This window comes from Trachypithecus francoisi, unplaced genomic scaffold (assembly GCF_009764315.1).
Source record: "Trachypithecus francoisi isolate TF-2019V2 unplaced genomic scaffold, Tfra_2.0 Lachesis_group3, whole genome shotgun sequence".
In the NCBI taxonomy this organism is placed as follows: domain Eukaryota; kingdom Metazoa; phylum Chordata; class Mammalia; order Primates; family Cercopithecidae; genus Trachypithecus; species Trachypithecus francoisi.
The window spans coordinates 10,701,694-10,727,976 of record NW_022681468.1 but is presented as its reverse complement, the minus strand read 5'-3'; the positions used below and the strand labels follow the sequence as shown (position 1 = coordinate 10,727,976).

Below are 26,283 nucleotides of genomic sequence, written 5' to 3'. Positions count from 1 at the left end.
GTCTCTCTCTCTTTCTCTCTCTCTCACACACACACACACACACACACACAGAGGAAAAAAGATTGGAAATAAAAGCCATCAAAATGTTAGCAGTGATTATGTGGTGGGATCATGATTCTCATTTTTTTATCCTGTTTTGTATTTTCTTAGTGTTCTATGCTAAGCATATATTATTTTTAAAATTAGAAAAGGGATGAAGGTATTTTACAACCCATATTGTCATGGAGGAGCCTGGCATTGGGGGAGGGGAATGGCTGGAGGGGTTGCTGTGAGTCCTAGTGAGTCACCAGCTAGCTGTTGGGTGAGTTCCTTGATGCTTTCATAGTAGCGTGGGCATGAGAACGTCTGCCTCAACAGGCTGCTGTGAACACTAATTTTTTATAGATTACCATATGCACCATCAATTATAAAACCATGAAAGCAAAGCCCCGTTTTGCAGGTGCAGTAGAAGTCGTAGCTTCATGTGGGGCTGTTTGGCCAGGCCACTTCCCTTTTGGAGGGCACATCTACCCAAGCTCCCATGGCCCTGGATAATTGGCTGTCTCTCTCCTACTTTGCAGCTGCCAATGATGGGAGGAGCTTTCATGGACTCGCCCAACGAGGACTTCAGCACCGAGTACTCCCTGTTTAACTCCTCTGCCAATGTCCACGCAGCTGCCAACGGCCAGGGCCAGCCGGAAGATCCTCCTCGGTCCTCCAACGACGCCGTCTTGCTATGGATTGCCATCATAGCCACGCTGGGGAACATCGTGGTGGTGGGTGTGGTGTACGCCTTCACCTTCTGAGGACCGCGCACCCTCCACCACCATGGGGTGAGGCTTGGCACATAGCTCTGACTTGCTGTTGGCCTTTGGCTGCTCCCATGTTCTAGAACCAGGAGTTTTGACCAGAGGCAGCAGCCATCCTTCTGGAATTTCCCCCCAGCAGCCCTGATTTCAAATATCCCACGTTGTGGTCACGCTGAGTCAGAAGACATGGAAGTATGGGCCTCCCACCCCTAGAGGCATGATGGGGCAAAGCCTTCAGAGGGCAGATTGGGGATCCTTGAAACTACATTCCAGGAACAGGAGACTAGATGGGACAGCTAGTTAGGTTTAAAACATAGGCACGGTTTGATGGTCACTTGCTGGTGGTAAATAATCACTCGTGTGTCTTGTTTTTATGCAATCTTATGGAACCTAGGGTGCGGGGTGCTGGGGCAGGAGCAGCCCTCAGGACTTCAGTGTTCCCAACCCAATTCTGGTTTAACATTCAGTCCCTTGGCCATCTAGTAGGGCCATTGGATGTTCCTAATTTGACTTTGAAATGGCACCTTTGTCACGAGACACCCGGTCCCTTCCAAGACCCAAGTGCATCCGGAGACCCAGGGATGGGGGGTTACTGGTAATAGGGTGGGGTTTCTGGGAGCGTTGGTGGTGGTTTTTATCTCCTGGTCAGACTTTCTCTTCTTTTTAAGAAGAGGAGGGGAGAGGATGTCTTTAAGAGCTAGATCTGCCAGGCAGTGGACTCTTCAGGCCACCCACGTGAGGAAGCTCTTTATTCTCTGAGGAATCGTGGAATTTTAAAGATGAACAAGATTCATGTCCACTGAATTATTCAATGCATGGGTCAGAGAGGTGGGTGATTTGCCTGTGGTCACCAGACATGTTCGTGGAGGAGTCGGGACAGAAATGCAGGAGGCAGCTCCCTGGCTTCCAAATGGCCCATGGAGATGGCAGTCGAGAGAGAGGGTTCTGTGTTTGCTGCGGCAACGGAAAGAGAAGGCAGGAGAAAAGGATGGCTTCTAGCCCTGAAGAGGACTCCAGCATCCCAGGAACTGGGTGCTTCTGGCTGCAGGATTTTTCCCTATGGAGGCCCCTCAGCCTCCAGCCCTTAACATAAATGTCAGTTAAATTCAGTTTTCAAGCCTCTCTCGCTTTTCAATATCAGAGCGGTAGATGATCCAGGGCATTGGAGACCTCGACCACTCTGCATTGCAGATTACAGTGACTTCCTCGGAGTTGCTCCATCTTGGTCTCCTATGGTTTCTTTATCAACTTTTTTTACTACCATCTCTCAAACAACAATGAAGATAGATGTGCCTGTTAGTGTCTGATTAAGGAGCAAAGGATGGATTTCCCGCCAGAGCGAGCTGCACTCTCCCTCCTGCCTCAGCGGGGGTCCGTCTTAGCAGTTCGGAAAGGGGAGAAAGATGCCGGTCCTCACTGCTTATGTGTCCAGGTGCCACTAGACTTGCATGCACACTAACTCCTTACAACCACCACACAGCATCATCGCCCCAGTGCACAGATGAGGAACCAGAGGCTCAGAGGAGTGAAGTCGCCTTCCTGAGGTCACACAGCACGAAAGCGACAAGCTAGGATTTGAACCTGGGAAGTTGGGCTCTAAAGCCAGGCTCTTTCTGCCACACAGTACTGCCTTCTGTGACTGGGTGGCACCTCCAGGGCACATTTACACCAGGCCCTGAATCTGCAGAGGCTGTTTCTCAAGATGCCCGTCATGGTGTGGCCTGGGCCAGCTCTGGCTTCCATACGTCCCTGACCGCCCTCAGAGTGGAATATGCTCAACCTCCTGCCCAGTGCTCTGTCTCTGTCCAGATTTCAGAGGTACCGGTCCCGAAGGTGTGCCCATATCTTTAAGACTGAGCTCAAGTCTCCTTGGAAGTCTCCGGTGAAGTTCCCAGAGACTGGTTTTCTTGGGATGCAGTCAGAAAGGGGACCCTCCCTGGCCAACACCCAGGAGCCCAACAGAAGCACCCACACATAGAAAGAGGCTCACAGCAGCCAGAAGTGCAGAGTCAGAGTCCTGGGACCATCTTGTTCTGCAAGGTGACCCCAGGCTCCCCAGGACAGGGGAGAGGGATCACCCGTGTTCAGACTCTAGCTGGGGTCTCTGTACTGGCTTCCCCCTGGATGGGGTTGCCTGTTAAATAGCTGTGCCTCAGAGAAAGTGCCCTGCATTTTCTGGAATGTTCTCTGTGCTTGCCCGTCTGTGTGCCCCTCCATTGCTCCTCTACAAGCAATTAAGTGATTCAAAAGAGCATTCTAGGCTGGGCACAGTGGCTCACGCCTGTAATCTCAACACTTTGGGAGGCCAAGGCGGGCAGGGACAGGAGTTCAAGATCAGCCTGGACAACATGGTGAAACCCCATCTCCACAAAAAAAAAAAAAAAAAAATACAAAAATTAACCAGACATGGTGGCATGTGCCTGTTATCCCAGTTACTCAGGAGGCTGAGACAGAAGAATTGTTTGAACCAGGAGGCAGAGGCTGCAGTGAGCTGAGATCGTGCCCCTGCACTCCAGCCTGGGCAACAGAACGAGACTCTGTCTCAAAAAAAAAAAAAAAAAAAGAGGAACTTGCTCCTTTGTGAGGTTGTGAGTGGCCACCACTGGAAGTCTTTGAGAAGAGGCCAGACACCGCTGTAGCCAGGCCTGTCTTAAGAGGACTTGTGCCTCCAGGGAACGAGGCAGGCAGGATGATGGCGCAGCTCTTCCTACTCCAAGACAATGCTGTCCTTCCCCTTTCCCATGAAATCAAGGTCAAGAAGCAAATAAGACTCCCTGCTCCACTCTACCCCCAAGAGAGAAATGATTCTCTCTCCTTTCAGATCCCCCAGGATCTGAGGGAGAAAGGCTGGGGGGAGGGGCAGCAGCACTTTGCTGGAAAGGCAGCAGACGCTTTTCCAGCCCAGGTTCAAATGGAAGGCTTGGAGGCCGGCCAGACCACTCTGGCATATCCTGGAGTGGGTCCCTGGAGACTGAAGAGGCTCAGTGGTGTCTGTCTGTTGTCAGCGCTGCTGCCTGATCCCTGCAAGACAAATGGCACTTTCCTTCTTCAGAAGCATGATCTGCCTTCGTTATTAGCAGTAATATTATTGCCAGTTATTATTCTTGCTGGTGCCAGTTTTGCATATCTTTTTGTTGCTCTATTTGTATCTCATTTACTTCTCAAATTACCCCTGGGGCAGGAATGAGGATGCAGAGAGATGCACAGTAATTACTGTCGCATTTTTCTGTGGAGAAAACTGAGGCCAGAGCCAATTGCTCACAGCTAAGGAGCTGTGATTCAGACCCAGTTCTGTCAGCTCTAGAGGCACCTGCATCCGTGCCCACCAGGGTGATCCCCCTGGGATGGACCATCTCTGGATATGGGGCCTCGGAGACTGGGGTTGAGGTTTGGTCCTGAAGAGCTTGTAGCCAGATTGCCACGTTCAAGTGTAAGTCCAGGAAAGGGGCAGGCAGCAGTGCACATGGATTTATCAGTTTCAGAACCTTGCAGTGGTAAGAGGCTTTAGAGAGCATCTAATCGAGACCTTTAATTTTGGGGGAAGAGCAGCTGAGGCCACATGGAGAATTAGTGGCGAGCTGACAAGAGTCTGGGCGCCTGGCCCAGGGGTCGGTGGTCCAGCACGTTGTGCATTCAGTGGGAAGCAAAGGGCTTGCCCAGGATTGCCGGCCCCAGCCCTGAGGTGGGTTGTGCTCACTGCAGCTGCCACCGGCCCCCTTTGCTTCATCCTGGCAGATGCCCAGTGATTGTCCCTGAGCAAGTCCCAGGGTTGGGCTGAGCTGCTGTGACAAGGAGGCCCAGGGAGCTCTGCTCAGGGAGCTAAAGGGAACAGTCAGAGCTTGAATGTTCTATGTTCACCTGCCCCAGCCCCTCCTGCCCTGGCCCGCTCCACAGGCCCCTGACCATGGTCACTCACTGAGAGGGATGGAAGAGAAGGTGGTTCAGCTGAGTGCTGAGAACCCAGAGGGACAGAGTCCACAACTTCCAAGCAGGAAAAGGGACCTCTCTGAAAAATCTGGATAACCAGAATTATCACAGCACCCACGCATTCCCAGTGCGTCCTTCTGAGATCAGACCTTGAGCATTTACTGGGTTTCTTTTTGAGGAGGAGGGAAAGTGACAAAGGACAAAACAATGCAAACCATCATGACTGAAGATGATAAAATACTCCCTGGAGCGAGAAAACAGTTACTGCCAGAAGCAGAATGGAAGAGCCAAAAAGTACACAAAATTGACTCCATAAATTTTGAAATAAAAGTGTATGGTGTGTTCTGAGTCACTATAGAAGCCACGCGTTTATTATCAAGATAGAAAATAAAAGCAGAGAATGACGTGGACATTGGTCCTTGGAGAGGCTGCACAGGTGGTGCGGGCCCCAGGGGGTTCCGGATGCTGGTCTCCTGACCATGGCGGCAGCCTTGCCCCACCCAGATGGCTCCATCCAGACATTTGGCAAAGTCGTCATCTGCTCCTGGGTCCTTTTTCAAGCTGGTTTCCTGCCTCCCCAAGAGGAGGTTTGAGCCCCATTCTGCCTTGGAAATAAATCCTGACAGCATATTTGCAGGGAATTTGCAGGCCTTGGTTATTGGGAGAACCAGAGCCCACTCCACACCGAGCCCCGTCCATGTGGCTGAGCAACACCCCTGTGTCCCCTGTATCTGTCTCACTGGCTGTCTTTCTGCCAGTTTCTTAAAGAACCACACCATTACTGCATTTGCCGTTTGAAGCATTGTCCCGACAATGCAGATGGTCCTGACAAGGGCTCTATACGCTGGCAGAAGGGAGCTTCCAACCTTTTAACCTGAGGAAACTGAGTCTCTGAGAGGCTTGGGAGTATTGCCAGGTGGAGCTTCTCAGGAGACAGGGGTCTTGAGCCCAGGACACCTATCGAGTTTTCACTGGGAGACTTAGTGGTGACTTTCATGAAGCCAGTCGTTCTCAAGGAAGGGCTGGGGGCCATCAGCAATGTCTGGAGACCTTTTTGATTCTCACAGCTTGGTGGGGACTGCTACTGGCATCTCATGGGTGGAGGCCAGAGATGCCACTGAACATCCTACAATGCACAGGGCAGCCCCCCACAAATAAGAATTATCCAGCCCCAAAATGCCAACAGTGCCGAGGTCAGGGAACCCTGCCCTGGACCAACCTATCTCTGATTCCAAAACGATGCATGCTTTCCACTTTTCCCCATTTGTGAGTCATTGAATAAATCAAAGCTCTTCTGAGCAGCAGCAGTGATCATGGTCACTGCCCTGAGTTCAAATAATGCCAGCTGAGGACAGTGATCTGGAACTCCCAGCATGTCATATGGGTCTCTTAGAAATCCATGTGACTGTTTCCACCATCTTGGACATTTGTGGGGACCCCCAGACTAAAGGCAGAAAACCCTACAAAGTGGATGGGAGTGTGGGGCTGAATTTTTCCCCACTCCTAACTTTGTGTCTCTGGGATCTCCAGGGACCTGGCCCCTCACCAGCGCATCTGAGGAGCATGCTTAGGGAAGAGCTTAGGAATGGGATGGGCGTGGGAGTCCTGGGTAGCAACCTTTGAGCAAATCTGCATCTTCTCTTATTTCTGACCTTTTTCCACGTGCCCAGTCCTATTTCTGCCAGTTGAAGGCATACTAATATTCTTTATACTATTCAATCTTTTGCAGAAACCTTATTATTGTAACTTGCTGTTCTCCGGATACCAGTTCTTCGTGCCGAGAGCATCGGAAATGTTTCTGTGTCTTACTGATGTTTTCATGATCAACTTGTAAATGTAAGCAATTGACTTCATAAAAGGTATTTTAACTATTCTTGGACCTTTGCTACCCAAGCACCGGGTTTCACCATGCGATCACTCACTTTTCTACAGTGAAGACTTTCTTAATGTAGGATTTCGATGTGCTCTTTTGATTAAAAATATCTAACCTTAAAAGATGTAAAAATGTATCTGTGAAATCTTCTCACTTTGTTAGCATTGTTGCTGTTGTCATTTTCTATTACGATAATTGAAGAGAGAAAAGAAGAAAACATGAACTCCAGTGTGTCTGGTTCTCATCTGTGCTTTATATAAAGCAGACAATCTACTCAGCTTTAAAAGGTTCAGCCCCAGCGTCACCTCCATTCTGATGCTTTTCCTGCCCCACTGGGGCAGGACAGGTCCCCTGCTCCCTATCCCCTCCTGATCCCACTCCATCATCACACCTGTAGCAAATCGAATCGCAGAAGCTACATTCAGTTTTCCCAACTATCTGAGCCATCTAAGAGCAAGGTTTATCTTATTCAACACGTTATCCCCACCACCCAGCATAGTGCCTGGCTCCTAGCAAACACCCGATATTCTGTGAATGAGTGAATGATACCTGAATGACCAGCCCAGTACATTTCAACACTATGAGGAACATGGACCATATCATTTTCTTTATTAGTTCACTGATAATAACAAACATTCGTATAGCACTTATGAGATGTCTGGTGCAGCTCTGAGCTCTTTCCACACATGTTAACTCACTTAATCCTCATTTTACAAATGAGTAGTCTGAGGCATGCAGAGGTTTCTTGCTCAAAGCCATGTAACTGGTGAACCAGGACTGAAACCTGATTCTGAGTCAGTCCTGGGCTTAGGCCTTAAGAAGCCTCTTTTTGGTTCTGTCTTTGGAACCCTGAGAATGCAAGCAAGGCTAGCCTGCTGGACGAGGAGAGACCACAGCCTGGCCATTCCCAGCCTGCCAACAGCCCAACAGATAAGTGAGTCAAGGGAGGGGTTAGAGCAAGAAGGTGTTCCATAATGTCAAGAGCTGCATGGACTTTGTAGGCAGCAACTAAAGAGATCACTGAGGGTTGCCTGGAGGAAGCAAGACTTAACTTGGCATGGAATCTGCAGAAGCAGGTGCACAGCAGAGGGTGCATGGGGGTCGGGCTAGAAGGCCAGGCTGGATGAAGGTCAAGGCAGCAGTGGAGCTGAGGCTGCTGAGGATGAAGGGATACAGCCAGCTGGAAGGGGCCTTGAATGTCAGGGTGGGTGCCATGGTGGGCCATAGGCCACCATTGGCCCTAGGGAAGCAGGGCTGGTTCTCAAGTAGAGAGGGCTGCAGTTTCTGGAGCAGGGAGGCAGCAAGAGAACTGGGAAAGGGCTCTTGATTTTTCCCCTCGAACCTGCCCCTCTGGCATCTTCCCTAGCCCACTGGATGGCACCTCCACCTTGCACCCATCGCTGATAGGCTAGGGTCTCCCTCCCAGTCGTGTACCTTGCAAAGATGACAGAGGCTTTCACATGGCCCAAAGGACTGCGTTCTCAAGACTGATAAGCATCATTCTGAAATAGCAAAAATGGCTAGCAGCAAGGTTTTTCAAGAAAAGGAGGCATCCCCAGTCCAATGCTGCTGAATTTATGTCTCAAGAAGTTACAGCCAGTCGAGCATGTCCCTTGGTTCCTGCCCCACCCTCCTTGCTAACATTTAATTGAATTTTTGGTTTTACCAGTCAGGATTGTAAACACATACATCCTCATGCAATGTGCCTGTTCCTAGTCAACCCTGGTATTGTAAGGCTATGGGAAGATTTCCTGGAACAGAATGTCCATCTGTAATGTGGGGCCTGTAAAGAAATAAAGGTTCAAACAACCACAGCTCTTCACTTCTGCCCAGGAGCCAGTTACTCTGTGGGTAGTTAGGTGTTCCTCTCTCCTGGGGATGAGCTGGCCCCCCATTAGCTGTGTACCCTTGGAGAGCTAATGCCTCCTCTGGCTCACCCCTGTGTCGTCCCCAATGCCCAGCCCAGGGATGGCAGTGTTAGGTTTTCCATAAATGAACTAATGAGGGGGGCGGGGATGAACACCGCAGCCTCCCTTCAGTGCCTGCTGGAATGGCCAAGCCCTGCATCCACTCCCCAGAGCTTCCTGAGCCTTTAGGGGTGGAGGAGGGGGAGAGAAAGGGGAGGGACAGGTTTCTAGGGCCGAGATGGGCCCCTTAGTGATTCTGGCGAGGCTGCCTGTTTATTTAGTTGCCTGATACCCATGGTCTCCAAAGCTTGCCCTCGCTGGGGATTTTCCATTTGACTTCCAGCGGCTCAGGCTCCCGCAGTGTGCTGGCCATACCGGGCAGCAGAGATGGTCCAACAATTCATATTGATAAGAGCCAGCTGCTGAGGCCTCTTCCACAAGCAACACAAATAATATTAACTACCATGGCAACCAGCATTTGAGCCGTGCTGCCCTTAGGGTTTGTGAGAACTTTCCATTCCAGCTTTCCATCCTCTGAACAGGTGACCTGTGTCGGCCCCTCCCATGCCCCAAGCACAACCAGGCAGGGCACCTACTCTCTGTCTTGTGTGTTGGGGGGGTGGGGGGAGGCAAATGATCAGATGAAGACAATGGGTTATAACTGCATGACAGTGAGAAGCTGAAATGGGCAGGGGCTGGGCCACCTAACCAGGCTAGCACTTCAGGCTAGAACGCCAGGGAGACAAGCCTCCAGTTTTTAGAAAACAAAACTGAAGTTCATTGACTTGTTCATTCAATAAGCAATGACTGAGCACCTGCCACGGGCCAGGCACTGTTCTAGACACTCAGGGCGTAAAGTGAACAAAACAAAGCCCCCTCCTTCTGATGGCAAAGGGAAGGTAGACAAGAAGCCAGTTAAGAAATAAAGATCAAGCCTTACTTTCTGAAAAACCAAAAGAAAGAAACAGTGAAAGAATGCGCTACGGAATAGAGACAGGTGTTGGGGGAAACAGAAAGTAAGTGTGGGGCTGGAGCAGGAGGGGCATGCGGTTTTGGAGAGGATGATCAAGGCATTCCTATCCCCAGGGGAGAAGTGGTGCCAGTGGCTCAGGGTAGGGTGACAGTTCAGAGAGGTGACCTGACATCCTGCCTGGCCACCCCAAGCTTCTGGATAGAGAGAGTTTTGTACTCAGTTCTTACAGAGTGTTGTCTTGTCCCGGAAGTGCTTTTGCAAATAGCATCATTCATTCATTCATTCATTCACTCATTCATTCATCCATTCCTTAACTGAGTCTCTACTCTGAGCTGGACAGGCAAGAGTACACCCTGGCTCCTGCCCCCACGGTGCTCATGGTCCAGGTTCAAAGTTCCTATGTCATGTTCATGGTTGGGGCTGCAGGACCCAGTTCTCCCCTGAGATTACGTCTCAGAAGATACCTGGTTAACCAGCCAAAGTCTGCATGCGGGTGACAGTGGCTGGAGACTGCTGCCTACAGGGAGTGCCCAGGTGGTGCCCTGGACCTCGTTGGACCCTTGTGAGTAGGAAAGGCACCTCCTTGTGTGGCTCCTGCAGGTGCTGCTGGGGCCTAGCACCTTAGCACCTATCTCAAGAAATCAGACATGGCTGCTGGGTTAGGTGCGTGCTGGTCTTGGACTCTCAGCATCTGTTGTCACTCCTTTTGGTAAAGCGTGCTATTTCCTCTTGGGGAGCCACAACCCACTGTCTGTGTACTTGATCCCTCCTGGGCTGGGTAGCCTGAATGCCCCATGGCTACAATGATATGTACAAGGTGAGTGCATGGCTCTGGCCTGAACAGTGGCGACCTTGCAACCCCCTGATCCCAGTGGCTGGGCCAGGAGTGATTACACAACCAGACAGATGTAAGCAGCATAGATGCCTGGATTTGTAAGGGAGCACTGGGAAGTGAGGTCTGCATGGGCAACTCTGTCTCTCTGCTGGAAGGAAAGCCAGGAAGATGTGAGCCTGTCATGGCAGCCACCATCTCACCACTGTGAGAGAAGCTGCTGAGAGTGAAGTTGCAGGAAGCAGAGCCCAGAGATAGGAAGAAAGAGATTGGCTCCTAATGGGTCTAACTGGACTCCCGTGGATCAAGCCACATCTGATTCTCCTTATGTGAGCTGATCAATTCCCTGTCTACCTGAACCAGTTTGAGCTGAGTCTCTGCCGCTTGTCATAGAAAGGGTGTTGGCAATACTACTTTAGTGCACTTTGACCTTCACCCTACATGGGGATGGCCAACCCCAGGTTGAGGAGCTCCAGGGCACCGTCCTATTCATTCTTGGCCATTCTGGGCTCTCCTGCCTGGCTGCTGCCTCACTCTATTCCTGCTCTCACCTAGTTCCATTTGTCCCTGGAAGTTTGAACTGTGAGTCTAGCCACAGGCTCATCTTTTCTGGCTTGGCACGTTGTCCCTGGCTTTGGCCTTATCTGCTGGTTTCTGATGGCCCCAGATACTGACCACCAATGAGGCTCAGCACCTAGGACCTGACCCCAGGATTAGCCTGACCCTGCTTCCAAAGAATTAGAATGTGTCAAACAAACTCGCTTCTCATTTTTGTTTCATGCCAGTAGAGTGGGGTGGGGGGCAGCCCCAGTACAGCCCTTTGTCATTACTACTGCTCCGGGAAGCCTACCATAACCCACATTATGCATCCCACTTCGTAGTTTGCAGAAATCTTTCATGCAGTGGACTGAATATTTCTGCCACCCCCCGAAAAAATTCCTGTGTTGAAATCCTAACCCCTAATGTGATGGTATTAGGATGTAGCGGGGGCGGGGAGGGGATCTTCTGAAGGTGATTAGATTATGAGGGTAGAGCCACATGAATGGGAAGTTCCCTCATCAAAGGGACCCCAGAGAGCCCTCTCGCCCGCCCCCTTTCTGCTGAGTGAGGATGTAATAAGACGGCCCTCTGCAACCTGGAAGGGGTGCACCAGAACTCAACCTTGTTGGCACTTTGCTCTTGCACTTCCAGCCTCTAGAGCCGCAAGAAATAAATCTCTGTTGCTTCTCCAACCTAAGGTATTTCACATACATTTTTAAATTTGACCACACAGGAGCCCTGCAGTGCACTGCCCAGATATCCTCAGAGGGCTGGTGCATTTTGGTGTGCACAGCTCCCAGCAGCAGTGTGCCTCTGTCTGTAACTGAAACCCCTGCAGGCTGCCCTCTGGCTATGGGAGCAGCAGCTTTCCCCACACAGAGGGAGCAGCTGGGAAGACCAGGCAGTTTGCTCCCTTCCTCCTCCCACATGGTGGCACTGATGACAGGTGTCCCAGCCCCTTTGCCTCCAATGGGCTCTAACAACTTACACCCCAGAACTCCCTGCAGGACCAAACTGAGGCTGCCCCCAGCAGGACACTGCCTGAAACTGCTACCGTGGCTTTGCTTCCTGCAAACATTCCCATTTCCCAGAAGCACTTCCTTAATAAATCACTTGCATTGAACCCTGGTCTCAGGTCTGTTTCTGGGGAACACACCAAAAGAAATGACCCTAACTCGCATGAGAGCTAGACATGCTCATCTACATTTTACAGATAGGGAAGCCAAAACTCAGAGAGGTTAAGCAACCTGTCCAATATCACAGAGCCAGAGAGTGACAGGGTAGGCTTCAAATTCAGTTCTTCTAGACCCCACAACCCAAGGCACTCCATCCTCCATTGATTAATTAGATGCCTGGGATTGAAATTAGCAATCAGCAATCACTCTTCAGAAGCTGGACACTAACACCAGAGCCTTAGAGAGCTCTCTGCAGCCCAGGGTCATCGTAAACACTGACCACAGAAGCCACAGCCCTGAGTTTCATCTGCCCTCTCACCCAAGCCTTGTCCATCCTTTTTCTTGCTCTGTAAGCCAACTGTGTGGATCCTAGGATGGAAGCTGTCGTGTCCATCCAGATAGCCCTGAAGAGGAGAAACACAGAGCCCCAGTTGCTACAGGGTCTGAACCCAACAGTGACTGCTTCCACCCTGTGAAAAAGATACTTGTTATGAAGCCACTGACGAAGGTTTTCTTATATCCACTCAAGGCTTCCCCCACCTTGCAGTGTGCTTAGGGTTCCTTTTGTTTGGGGGAGGGGGCAAGAGCACTACTGGGCAAATGTGAACATGAAAACACCATCTGATGGATGACCGGTCAGTCACAGGCACGTGGCTGTGTGATGACCCCGTGTGACTCCCACTGGCTGGCTCCAAGTGCTGCTAGAAGCTGGTTCAGAGGCGAAATCCTTGGTGGGCCGCTCAGAGCCATGAGCTCCTGGGCTCCCTTACACACATAGGCCTGCAGAATCAGGAGGTCGTGTGAGCTGGAGCGGCTTTCAGAGGAGCATGTGGTACAGCCGAGATGCCCTCCCTTCTCGCTTACCTACACTACCCTCCTCCCTACCTCCCCCTTCCCTCCCTATGCTCCCCTCCTCCCTACCTCCCTCCTCCCTGCCTGTGCTCCCCTCCTCCCTACCTGCACTCTCCTCCCACAAGGAGTATTGTGTTTGTCTGCACCTGTGTTGACCCTCAATTTTTGACTCCCTGGAAGCACATTCAAAATCCTGCCTTGCCCAAGAAATTCCAAAACACTTAATTTATTACCAAAATTTGTTCCCAGGGGCAATTATGAGTTACTGGTCCTAGAAAATCAGTGGTATGGAAAAATGCAGTGAGCCAGGACCAGCAGGGGGCAGTGTGGTGTTAGGGATGGGAACAGACCCCGGCAGCCTCTGGGGTCAGTGGGTTGTCGCCCGCTGGTGGCTGCAAAGAAAAACAGAAGAAGCTCTGAGATTCCCCCTAGTACTTTTCAGGAAATCATGTTCCCTTATGAGAAATAGCCCCTAAACCACGAGGTCCCAGAAAGGAAATTAACTGATAACTCCCTGGGATCACCCTGCCCCACCCCCAAAATAAATGCCAAGCAAATCTTCCAAGCCAGGACCCAGACAGGTGAACAGGCCGAACCCAGTCCTCAGACCTCTGATGGCTCTGCTTTGTTTGAATAAAGCTTTGCATTGAAGTACAACGTACAGAAAGAAAACTATGTATACTGTTCAACAAATTTTGACAAAGTCCTCATACCCCGTAAACCCAGAAATGGGGCCAACGAGCGGAACATTCTCAGAAACGTCTTCAGCCTGCACCTTGTGGTGAAACTCACTTAAACTGGTTGCCAACAATAACAGCAACAGAAAATTTGGATTTCTGGTTTTTCTGGAGAAAATGGAAAGATTCACACAGCGGCTGCCTGCCCGTGCTTAGAACAGCAGTTCATGCCCGGCCCCCTAGCCCAGGGAAAAGGGGAGCCTGCCCTGCACCCTCTGTTTTAAAGGCCCTCCCTGTCCTCCTCTTACATGCTCCTTCCCCACAAGGCAAGGGCTCCAAAGGCCAGAAGACATGTCCACCTGACTCTGTTATCCCCCTTCTACATCACACTTCTGTACTCAGGACCCCAGAATTCTGTCTGTGCTCGTACTTTTGAGAGCTGACTGCCATGGTTCAGGAGCAGCTGTCTGTGACCTGAGGAAAGGGCATGTTCAAGATGTTCAAGCTGGCTGGGCATGGTGGCTCACGCCTGTAATCCCAGCACTTTGGGAGGCTGAGGTGGGCAGATCACCTGAGGTCAGGAATTTGAGACCAGCCTGGCCAACATGGAGAAACCCTGTCTCTACTAAAAATACAAATTAGCCAGGCATGGTGGCACATGCTTGTAATCCCAGCTACTCGGGAGGCTAAGGCAGGAGAATCACTTGAACCCGGGAGGTGGAGGTTGCAGTGAGCCAAGACTGCGCCATTGCACTCCAGCCTGGGCAACAAGAGTGGAACTCCATCTCTAAATAAGTAAATAAATACAGTTCAAGCTGTGGGTGGGAAGACAAGGGGGGCAGACCTGGGGCCAGGCCCACTGTCCTGGGCACCACACCCCAGCACAGAACCCTGAAAAGCCACTATTAGAGTTCACAAGAGAAACAGACCAATATTGTATGTGTGTGTGTGTGTGTGTGTGTGTGTGTGTACATGGAAGGAGAGAGAGAAAGAGATTTATTTTAAGGAATAAGGAATTAGTTTGTGCAATTGTGGCTCCTGGCAAGTAGGGCTGGCTGAAATTTGTAGAGCAGGCTGGTAGGCCAGATATTGCTGTCTTAGGTCCAAATTCCAAAGGGCAACTGGCTGGAAAGTCAGGCAAAGTCTATCTCCTAAGGCCTTCAACAAATTAGATGAGGCCCAGCCACATGATGGAAGGTCATCTGTTTAACTCAAAGTCTAGTAACTTCAATGTCAATCACATCTAAAAAATACTTTCACAGCACCAGCTAGACTGTGTTTGACCAAATATCTGGGCCACCATAGCTTAGCCAAATTGACATAAAAGTCACCATCACAGATTCCCAGAAGGCTATGCTCAAACCCAGCCTTCCTTCCAGGGTGCAAAGGTGCATCTGCCCAGGTAAAAGGAGAGGGCATATTTTGCTCACAATTCATTAGCTGAATCCTATCTTTAAAATGTTTTGACAAATGGCGTGTTGTCCTCCTTTTGTACAGCAGCCCTGGCCCAGCGTGAGTTAAGGGAAGCCTCCCTGAAACTCCAGGTTGTTCTACAGCAGCTGTTTAGCCTTGTCTTACTTGTGTGGCCCTGTAGGTGTTGTGTTAACAACCCTGGACTTAAAGAACGTCTGTTTGGAAAGGGATAGAGGGGATGAAATTATTAGCCAGCCTGTTAATTTCAGACTGGTTCTAGCTCTGTGAATATTTATGAAATCCCATCAAAGTCACCCCGCCCCCGCCTTTGTATTGGGTATCCTGGTGGGGGATGTGAGGTTGTTTATGATTCTACTTCCGGGGAATACAATGGAGGAGCGTCCTATAAATGTAAGGAGATGACATCAGCAGTTGTCTTACACACAGTGTGTGCTCACAGACCCTAGCAGTGACTGCCCCTGAGGGGGCTCACTGCTCAACAGAGCAGACCTCTCCCACTAAAACCCATTCCCTCATTGTTGGAAGAGTTGGACAGGGCCTCATCTGCCTTAGAGTTCTTTAGGGAGCTCTTTTCTCCTAGGTTGGTATTTGGGAGGAGGCAAGAGAGAGAAAAATGCACTAAGGAGAGGCCAAGTCTGGCCCACTTCCTATTTTTATAAATAAAGTTTTATTGGAACACAGCTACTCCCAAGAGTTTAATCCTTGTCCACAGCTGTTTAAGCACCGCAATAGGAGCTGAGTATTTGCAACAGAGGCCACATAGCCAGCAAAGTAAAAAATAATTACGGTCTGGCCCTCTATAGAAAACGTTTGCCAACCTCACCAGAGAAGGTAAGTCTGAGAACTAGCCCTTCCTAAAGACTAGGCAAGGTCATTTGGCTAGTCCAGCAGGAGAGTCTCTCTTCTTCACCCTCCCTTTTATCATCTTTGGGGGGCAGCTGCCCCTAGGGGACTTAAGAGGAAGCAGTTCTGTACACAACTGGCACAGAGAAGGCAGCTCCACCGTCGTTTGTGCTATCATCCCATCTTCACCACAAGTAGGCCGCTTATCATTAGCCCTCGGGTTAAGAGAGACGACAGAAGCAGCCTTGGAGGCCACATATGGCTGCACAGTGACAAGCTGTCACTACACAGAGGCATCTGGCCTAGGGGCATCCATGGGCTGATGTGCAGATCGTGCCACTCACCAAGCTGTGTACCCAGTGTGGGCCACCTGTGCCCAGAGGACAAACACCTCCTCTTAGTTTTCACAAAGGGACCCACGAGCCAAATGAGCTAATGTGGTGGCCCTCCAGGGCCTGGGCTGGATACCCATCCTGGCCCTGACCTTGGGCAAGACCCACACATTATCTGAACCTCAGTTTCCTCATCAGTATAATGGGAGCAAGAGTAGCACTGTGCTAGGCTGATGAAGGCCCTCCAAAGATACCCCTTGAACCCACAAATGTGTTACCTTAGATGGCATAAGGGACTCTGAAGAGGTGGCTAAGTCAGGATCTTGAGATGGGAGACCATCCTGTATTATCCAGGTGGGCCCCATGTCATCACAAAGATCCCCATGACAGGGATCAGGGGTCAGAATGAGCTGTCAGAATGTGACAAAGGAAGCCAGAGGTTGGAGTATCACAAGGAAGGGGCCACAAGCCCGGGGGTGTGGGCTGCCTCTCCAAGCCAGAAAAGGCAAGGAAACAAGAAAAGAAAAGGCTCCAGAAAGCCTCCAGAAAGACCCAGCCCCACCAACACCTTGACTTTAGCCTAGTGAGAATAATTTTGGACTTCTAGTTCCAGAACTGTAAGGTACTAAATTGATGTTGTTTTAAGCACTAAATTTGCAGTCATTGGTGACGGCAGATGTAAGAAACCCTACCACAAGCACCTCCCGTAGAGGATCACTGCAGGGGTGAACTGAGACGAGGCCTCTAAGCATCCGGTCCCTGAGGCACAGCTTAGAGCTCAGTAAGTGGGAGCCGCTGCCACTCGGTCAATACTGGGGCTTCCGAACCTCTGCCCCATCCGCCTCCTGCCTCTTTCCGGCCCCAGGATGCTCCTGGGGGAAACAAGGAGTGACCTCTGACCATGTGAGGAAGGGAAGGAGGCCATATGGTGGAGATTACAGTCATTGCATCCCCAGGTCCCTTCCAGACTTGCCCAACCACGGGATGCAGGCCAGGTGGCCGTGAAGTCATTATTTACATGCCTCGGCTTGCGTCATTGGTTTCAAGTGCAGCCAGTGGTGAAAGCAAAAGTTCATCTCAGGCTGGTAGTGGGTGGCCAGCCGGCCAGACCATTCCCTGTTGTAATAACCCAGGCAGGGATGCAGTCCCCCCGCCCACAGCCTTTCCCTGGACTGCTTCAGCCTGCACCACATTCCAGGCCCAGCTACAGCTCATCTAGCCTCTGGGAAGCTTCGCCCAGTGACCCAGCCTGAGGGTGACCAACTCATCCCTGTTTGCCCAGGACTTTCCTGGTTTTAGCACTGAAAGCCAGGTGTCCGGGGAAGCCTTCAGGTCCTGGGCAATCTGGGACAGTTGGTCACCCTACTCAGCTGTTGAAGTGGAGGCAGCCTGCCCCATGGTGGGTCCCCATGGTACCTGATCCCTCTCCCCAGTACAGGACAGCCTGGTTCTCTTTAGGTTCTGCCTGGTCTCAGGGGTCGCCCCACTCTGCCCCCCCCTCCCACCCAGCATCTTCCTCCTCTGGTTTGCCATGGCTGGCCCTACCCTGGGGCCCTGACCAACCCACTTTGTTGGGGTCACTGTTCCTGTGTCTTTCTCATAGGCCTTCACTGCCTTCCAGCTACGTATTTGTCCCCAACTAGATCGTAAGCTCCAGGAGGCCTCTCCTTAGTGCACTTTCCTCTCTCTTGCCTCCTCCCAAATACTAACCAAGGAGAAAGGTGCTCCCTAAAGAACTCTAAGGCAGATGAGGCCCTGTCCAACTCTTCTAACCACGAGGGAATGGGTTTTAGTGGGAGGGGGCTGCTCTCTTGAGCAGTGAGCCCCCACAAGGACCCATCTACTTGACTCAGGCTCCTGAAATCCTCGGTGCCTGCCGCACTGCCCAGCGTATCGCTGCCCCTCAATATATCATGTCTGGAGGATGGAGAGGGGGAAGGAAGAAAGACAGAAAGAAAGGCAGGACGAGAATCCCCAAGACACCTGTGTCCTTTGGACTTCCAGCCCACAACGTGACCAATGTCACAGAAAATGCGCTCCAGGCAGAACACAGGCTGCTTGGCGTTTAGCTGTGCGGTGGGGAATGGCCTGATCTGGCATGTGAGTCTAATGGGTTGGAGAGCAGTGAGCAGAGGGGATGCATCGGGCGCTCCTGGGACTTCAGGCTCCCATTTTTCAGGTCCCTTAGACACAACCCTGTCCTAGAAACCGTCTGTACTGAGACTTCGCACCAGGCCCCATCTGTGTGTGGATATAAACCAGAGCAGCTGAGAAATCCGCCCTCCCTTCTGAGACCTGGGCAAGGCTGGAGTATAGCGGAGGAGGCTTGAGCGCATGCGTTTTGATCCTCCAAAGGGGCGGTGCCCCCACCTCGCACACCCCTCCCCCAAGTTGCTGAAGTCTATCCCCTCCACTCTCCTCCCCACTTACTCTGTGCAAGCAGAGTAAGCCTGGTGTCTATGGCAATGACCGTGGCCTTCGAAGTTCTTCCCATCCTCCCATGAGATGCCAGGGCCGCGTGCCGGGTGGTCCTTCCCGGAGCTCTAGGCGGGGCTACCAGGGCTCACCTCGGAGTCGCGGTGTGCAGACCGTGAGGCGGCTGTGCCGGAGCAGGGCAAGCCGGGCGGGATGACAACGTCACTGCCCATGTGCATTCTTTCAGGCGTTCCCTCAGGAACAAGTCACTGAGAGCATGCCATGCGCCAGACCTCGGGCGGGAGAGCTGACACATCCTCAGAGAGGCCACTCTTATCTCGATAAAGGTTCTCCAAAATGTAATCACTGGGCAAAAGTGCAAATGGTTGAAAAATATTGACGTAATGCCATTTAGAAGATGGAAAACTCCGCTTTGCGGTGTCTGTGGGTTCACAGAGAGAAATGCACAGGGAGAAAGGGGGGGCCCAGGATTACCCTGGGGAGAGGACCGGGAGGCAGACGTGGTCAAAAGGACCTCGACTCAGATGTTCCAGGTTTTTGCGCAGAGAACACGTACACAGGTTATCTGTATAATTTTTATGTTCATATAATTTAATATTCAGAGGAAAAAACAAGGCCGTAGAGCAGTTCTGATGTTGTACCCCTCAAGAGCAACTCAGAGGTCATCTTCCAGTTTAATAAGAAAGACAAAAATCCCTCACATTTGCCAAGATCTTTGCCATGTACAATATAAACACACACCAGCCAGATGGACAGATAATACAGCTACCACTTAGCTTTTGCTGGGCTTAAAAACAAAACAAAACACTCCAAAATGTAGTGACTTACAGCCACAATCATTTTTTGTAGCTCTTAATTCTGTCGGTCAGCTGGGTAATGTTCCTGGTCTGGGCCAGCCAGGTTGATATTTGCTGGGCTTCCCCAAAAGTCGGTGACCAGCTGGCACCTGGATGGTCTAGAATACGTCTCCTCACTCTCCTCTGCCTCACTCTCATGACGCAAAAGGCTGGCTCAGGCTTATTCACAGGATACCAAGAGAGGTGACAGGGAGGGCTGCAAGGCACCTGGGGGCCCCGGCTCTGAAGTTCAGTGTCCCTTCCACACATTCCATTGCTCGAGGCAAGTCGCAAGCCCAGCCGTTGCCAAGTGGTAGGCAACAGACCCCACCCCCCTGGCCAGCTAAGAAGAGAAATACCTCTTGTGTGCTAGACCCTGTGCTGAGCATTCAAGATAGATTTTCTCACTATCAGCTCATAGGAGCCCTGTGAGGAAGCTGTATAGTTTCACTTTATAGATGAGGAAACTGAGGCATGCTGGAGGCATCAGAGAAGGGAATCTCTCTGATGGACTCTGGGAAGCCTTCTCCCTACCACAAACTCTCCCCCAAGGATGTCTCAAATGTCACCTTCCCAACTGCCTCATGCTACAAACTAGATTGTGTTCCCTCAAATTCATATGTTGAAGCCCTAACCCCAAGTGTGGCTGTATGTGGAGTAAGGAAGTAATTAAGGTTAAATGAGGTTGTGAGGGTGCACCCCTGATTCAAAAGGGTTAGTGTCCTTGCAGGAAGAGACACCAGAGGTGGAGCGCTATCTCTCTCTCTCTCTCCCACCCCCGCTTCTCCTCCTCCCCCGTCTTCATCATTTGAGGACAGAGAGGCAGCTGTTTGCAAGCCAAAAAGTGAGCCCTTATCAAAAACCAAATGGCCAGCACTTTGATCTCAGACTTCAAGCCTCCAGGACTGCAAGGAATACATTTCTGCCGTTTAAGCTGTCCAGCCTATGGTGTTTTGTCACGGCAGCCAGAGCAGACTAAGCCTCCTCCCTCCCTTCTCTGTCGTCTTTTGAAATGCAGCGCCCCTTGATCCATGGTCACGCGTTCCCCAGTCCCTCAGATGCACCTGTTGTTCACTTCACCACTCCCCTTCCCAGGAAGACAGACTCCAGAAAGTTCCCAGGACAGTAGATTTCTCTTTAGAACCCATCTCAGCCCCATTTTTCTCCACTGTTTCTCCTTTTTACTTCTCTCCTTGGAAGACACAGGCTTAGCAATAAGTGCTAGGATCCAAAGGGTGTTTCTTAGGTCTAAGGGAAACTGGAAGAGAAATAGTTCTGACATACCTCGGCTGTCGGTGGGTGTCAGCTGTGAATGTTTCATGTATGATGGGAATGGAGAGGGAACAGAGCTCCACCTGGCAGCGCAGGTGCCCTGTCCCCACCCGCCCCCACTGCTGGAGCCCCCAGCTCCTCGCATGCAGTCAAGGGCAGAGGCACTGACGCTCAGACCTCTTCTCTCACCATCAGCCATGTCACCTGGGTGGGGATGTCTCTCAACCTCTCCAGCCCTCAGTTTCCCGACCTGTCAAAGAGAGACAGCAATGGCACTTTCTCCTAGGGTTGCTGTCAGCATTAAATAAGCTGTCACCCATCAAGTTCTCAGGGCAGTCTCTGACCCCCAGGAAGAACTAATGCGTGTCCACCACAGTGTTCCCTGGAGAAAAGGGCTTGGGGGCAGGGACCTCAGTGCTGTCCACACACAGAGTCCAGCCCAGAGCTCCCCTCCCTCTCCTCCCCCCAGTGCTTACAGGGAATCCCCTATGCATGGAAACAGAGCATGTGCATGGGCTTCACCCAGTCCACTCCTTCCTCTTCACAGCTACGTTCTCCATGTTCCTAGGCGGTTCAATGAGGCTAAGAAACTTAAGTACTTGTCCCAGGTGACACAGCTTGTGACACAGCTTGTGAACTGAGACTCTGTCTCCTACTCATGTTTCTGGTTTCCTGGGATCTTGTAGGTACCCTGTGAATGAGGAGACATGAATCCTGGAGGTTGTTCAGCGTCAGCTGCCACCATGCCCCCACTGAGAGCCAGTCTCAGCCCGAATTCAGCGCCGCCTGTGTACCCACCTTCATTCATGCACACCACCTGTCATGGTGTTCACTGTGAGAAAAACAGAGACCTGAGCTGATTCAGTCTCCACCACCTATCGTTGGGGTTAGCCGCTCAGCCCTTTTGAGCCTCTGTCTCTCAAGGGTAAACGGGCTGATCAAACGTACTGACACGTGTAATCCCCCGGCCTTGTACTGATGCACAGGGTAAATCGAGGATTCAAGGGTGAATGCGTTTCCCTCTTCCTCAGCTTGAAACACCATACCTGTGAGGTCTGCAGACCTCCTGGGTTCTCCCACGCACCCACCAACACTTCCCACAGGCTTTGGCACATAGTAGGTCCTTAATACACCTACTGAAATAGAGATGGAATTTTATTAGTAGGGGCTTAAATTAGTAGGTGCTGAGATAGAGATGGAATTTAATTAAGAAAGTATTTGTGTGAAGTGTTTCCAAGGTAGATAGCTTTTTGATTTGTGTCTATTCTTGGAAAATAGCACATGTCCCAGAAGGGGCCACCGGGGGGCCTTGTATGAGCACTGGTGTGACAGATCTGAGATTTAGATCTCAGATGCAGACAGAAATACAGACAGTTGAGGTGTGATGGGGCTGGGGTGGGGTGGGAAATACTGAAGAGAGACAAGACTTGGGGTGGGGCAGGGAGACTGTTGGGGGGTCTATGCCAGGAATATCATGGCCACTGTGAGACAGGAGTAGAAGAGGCCAGTACAGCCAGGCCTTGGGCTTCAGGACCCTCTTACAGACTCAAGTCCCCTCCTGAGCTGGGTGGCTCGAGCATCTTCCTTCCTCTGTAAAATGGAGGTACCACAGGCCCCCATCTGCGTGCACATAGTGCACCCAGGACTGGCGTCACTGTGTGTGGACACCTTGCAGCCATCTTGTGGGAGGCAGCCCCAGATTGGGGGCACAGCTCTGCAGCTGGTGTGGATGCCAGCTCTGCCACTCTCCGCACAGGAACTTGGGCCAGTTGGTTAACACCCCTGAGAATTAGCTTTACCTAATTTACTGTAAAGTGGGGATCACACCTGCTCTCTAGGGTCGTGTGCAGATTCAGCTGGATTCTGCTGGTAAATGCTTGGCACTGAGTAAATGTTGGACAGAGGGCACTGTCCTTCCTGGCTTGACTCAAAAGGTGAGGGAAGAGGCCAGGTGCCCCACTGCCTCCCACTGCCTGGGCCCAGCATTTCACCGTGCTTTGGTTCTCTCCCAAGAACCTGGGTGCAGGCCCTGGGATTCCTCAGTAGGAACTCCTCCAGAAACTCACTGGGAAACATCTTAATCTGCGCTGGCAATGACCAGGGGCTGAGTCAAAGGAGGGGAAACGAACATTTTGGAAGCAGGTGTGTCAGGCATGGGTCTCATTCATTGAAAGATATTTGAAAGCCTCTTTATCTAGCCTGGATGTGGCCTTTTCCAGAGATCAAAATGTTTCTCACTTCCCAATGTTCCTGAGAAATCATACTTGGCCTTCCATGGAATAAGCCTTTATTGAGCACCTACTGTGTGCCAAGCCCAACGCTCAACACTAAAGAGACAAAAGTGTCCTCTCTATCGCTTGTTCAGAGCACTTTTCTGAGTGCCTGCATGCACTGAGCACAGTGCAAGACCCAGAGGACACACAGATGAGATGCCCACCACCTGCCCTGAAGGACGCCACAGTTCCAAGTGCAGACAGCAAGAAACACAGCAAGCATGGAAAAAGTCACTCTTGTCTCCCACTGGTTCTCCAGAGCCTTCTTTCATCTTGTATGTTAATGACGTTTGAGAAGGAGTAAAGTGTTCAGCCACAAGCCATCATGGGGCAATTCCAGACATCCCAGGAAAAGCCATGGAAAACATGGGAAGTGGGGGAGTGGATCCTCTACAAAAATCTCTGAACGTCAAACCACATACATGTTAGCTAAGAGCCAGTTCATCCATGCATTCAACAAATATTCGTTGAGTGCCTACTAGGTGATGGGCACAGGATAAAGAGCTTAGCGTACAAGTCTTACTTGTTTTCACTTCATCTCAGAGCAGAGGCTACAGTTCTGGAAACCTACAGGCACATCCCCTGCATCTTGGGCATTGGCTCCTTATATGGGCACCCAAGAAGCATATTGGAGACCCTTTTAAGAAAGCAACCACTATTCTCAGGAGACCTATTGCCATTATTAATTCAAGAACATCTTGGAGAAATCACTTGCAGTCTGGGATGTTGGTTTTTGCAGAAAAATCTCTCTGTCTCACATGCCATGTGGTCATTAAAGCTTTTAGATAAAGCTTTGTCTAAAGCTTTGTCTAAAGCTTTTAGATAAATAAGCCCCAGACCAACTTGGCCTCCATTTCTGTAGCTATGGAAGTGGATTCTGGCTTGAATCACACAGACATGGGTTTCCCTTTGCCACGAGTCAGTCACATGGTTGACCTGTAGCCTCAGCATACAGATGAGAACTAGGGAATTGGCAATGCAAATTATCGAGAAGTACCATGAATTATTCTTTTTTCAGAATTTAAAAAGAAAAGAAAGGCAGGGGGTAGAAATACCAATCAGTTCAGAGTTTGCAGGTGGTTCCCAGGAATAGCTCCATCAGGGACCTGCCATGGAGCTCCAGAAGGGAAAGTTGCTGTTAGGAGCTGAGGACACAAGCTCAGGGTAACCATAGTAGCTCCCATGTAGGGTGTGCCAGCTCCTGCTGCTCCCATAGAAATTACCAGCCAAAATTTGAGGTCCTGATGTGTTGACACGTGAAAGGAAGAGGAAGGGAGTTCCTGCACCAGAGGAGTGAATGTTAGCAGCGACACATCCATAGAGGTCTGCAGCAACTCAATTCTTGCCTCCTCTGGGGAAACTATTCATCTGAGGGGCATAAGGCAGAGTAAGAGACCAAGGCAAGTTTTAGAACAGGAGCGAGTTTATTAAAAAGTTTTAGAGGCCAGGTGCAGTGGCTCACACCTGTAATCCCAGCACTTTTGGAGGCCAAGGCAGGTGGTTCATCTGAGTTCAGAAGTTCGAGACCAGCCTGGCCAACATGGTGAAACCCTGTCTGTACTAAAAATACAAAAATTAGCCTGTGTAGTGGTGGGCACCTGTAATCCTAGCTACACAGGAGGCTGAGGCAGGAGAATCATTTGAACCCAGAAGGTGGAGTTTGCCGTGAGCAGAGATTGTGTCATTGCATTCCAGTCTGGGCAACAAGAGTGAAACTCCATCTCAAAAAAAAAAAAAGTCTTAGAGCAGGAACAAAACAAAATACTCTTGGAAGAGGGCCAAGCAGGCGACTTGAAAGATTCAGGTGCTGTTTAGTCCTTGACTTGGGGTTTTTATACATTGGCATTTTTCCTGGATCCCCATTTCTCCTCCTCCGATTCTTCCCTTGGGGCAGGCTGTCCTCATGAGCAGTGGTCTGCCAGCACTTGGGAGGGGCTGCATGCACAATGCATTTACTGAAGTTGCATGCATGCTCACTTGAAGGGTTTTTCCCTAATCAGTCCCGTGTTCCTAGAGGAAGGTCATCTACCAGTTAAACTCCACCATTTTGCCTCTTAGTGCACATGCTTGAGCCCACTCACCCAACTCCCGAGATCTTATTGGGAAGATGCTGATCACCAGCTTCCATTGTTTTCAGTTGTGTTTGTTGTTCCCTGGTGCCAGCTGTCACCAATTATTATCTTAGCAAGACAGTTTAATAACTGCCTGACCAGCACCTAATGGTTGCCTGACATTCCTCGGTGTCAGAGCAGGGGGTTGAGAGGGCAGTGCTCTCCTGCCCTGCTGTAACGCTTTCCCACTCAAGAGTTCAAGACCCAATTCTTTGGGAAACAGATGAAGGTCAGTCTTCTCTAACTGCTTCCTGCTGAGAGAGGGGTGGTGGTGGTTGTTCTGTGGGTCTTGGACTCTTGCTAGCTGTCAGGGCAGGGTGGCTCCATGGGTTGGTGAAAGTGGTATTCAGCCAGGTCCAAGGGAAACAGGGGCAGGATTTTACCTCTGTCATGTCCCTCTGCTGGGCAGTCTAGCTGTCCTCTGTAGAATGGTGACTTGAATACTGAGAGGACGGCATCCCTCATTGAGGATCATATGGAGCTTGATGACCTGAAGGTGAGAGGAGACAAATGGAGTTATGAGATTTATAGGACATGGACCAAAAAGGAACAAAATTCAAAGACTAATGAGTGGACCCAAAAGGAGAAGAATCCAGGAGCATTATTTCCAGGTTCCTTCCCGGTTTTGCCAACTCTGGGAGCCTTGTTCCTGTAAACTGGAGGCTCGATTTAGCAGTTGTCTGATGTTGTCTTGTATGTTTCCCAGTTGATTTACACAAAAGCAACATTTTTCATCTAAGGCTAAACAAATTGTACTGGCCATTAACATCTCTAGTCCTTGATTATTTTGGAGGGTTACAGCTGCTAGAGTTGATTTGTTCGTGCAAGATTGTTAAGGTTTTGGCCATGGCCTCAATGTTGTTGTTTTCCTTTGAGAGTTGGCTGTAGGTTAAGGAGACTTTTGTGATTCCAGCAATTCCAGTTCCTGTACTGGCTATAATGCCAAGTCCTGGGAGAAAGGGAATTAATTGGATAGCCCTCTTCACCCTGGGCAAGATGGAATACCAGTGTACTGGTACTGGAAGTGAGAGATTGCCAAGGGCTGTGAAGATGTTCAGGGATCCATAGTCTATGGTGCAAGTTTCAATCCAGTTAGTGGGAAGACATTGGTGAAGTAATTGGCCACAAACATAGAAGATGCCTTGAGTTTTAAGACAAGTAGAGATGTTGAAATGAAATAGAAGTCTGGGCCTGGCACAGTG

General features: G+C 50.5%; 1 protein-coding gene and 1 long non-coding RNA gene across 5 annotated transcripts in view; one reads left to right on the top strand and one right to left on the bottom strand.

Moving 5' to 3' along the window:
- Positions 1-6,811, top strand: part of CUNH14orf132 (chromosome unknown C14orf132 homolog) — a 48,445-nt gene extending 41,634 nt beyond the window's left edge. For 3 of the 4 annotated variants that reach the window (XM_033191430.1, XM_033191429.1, XM_033191427.1), the window contains one exon: positions 561-6,811. In XM_033191430.1, the coding sequence (XP_033047321.1) occupies positions 567-785 (219 nt within the window). In that variant the 5' untranslated portion in view covers positions 561-566 and the 3' untranslated portion in view covers positions 786-6,811. The remainder of the gene's footprint in view (positions 1-560) is intronic. The other variant, XM_033191428.1, reaches the window with a different exon arrangement.
- Positions 6,812-24,700: 17,889 nt separating this feature from the next.
- LOC117071447 overlaps positions 24,701-26,283 on the bottom strand; it is a 53,091-nt gene continuing 51,508 nt past the window's right edge. Inside the window, exon 3 of the long non-coding RNA XR_004432301.1 lies at positions 24,701-25,571. This is a non-coding gene — a long non-coding RNA (uncharacterized LOC117071447). The remainder of the gene's footprint in view (positions 25,572-26,283) is intronic.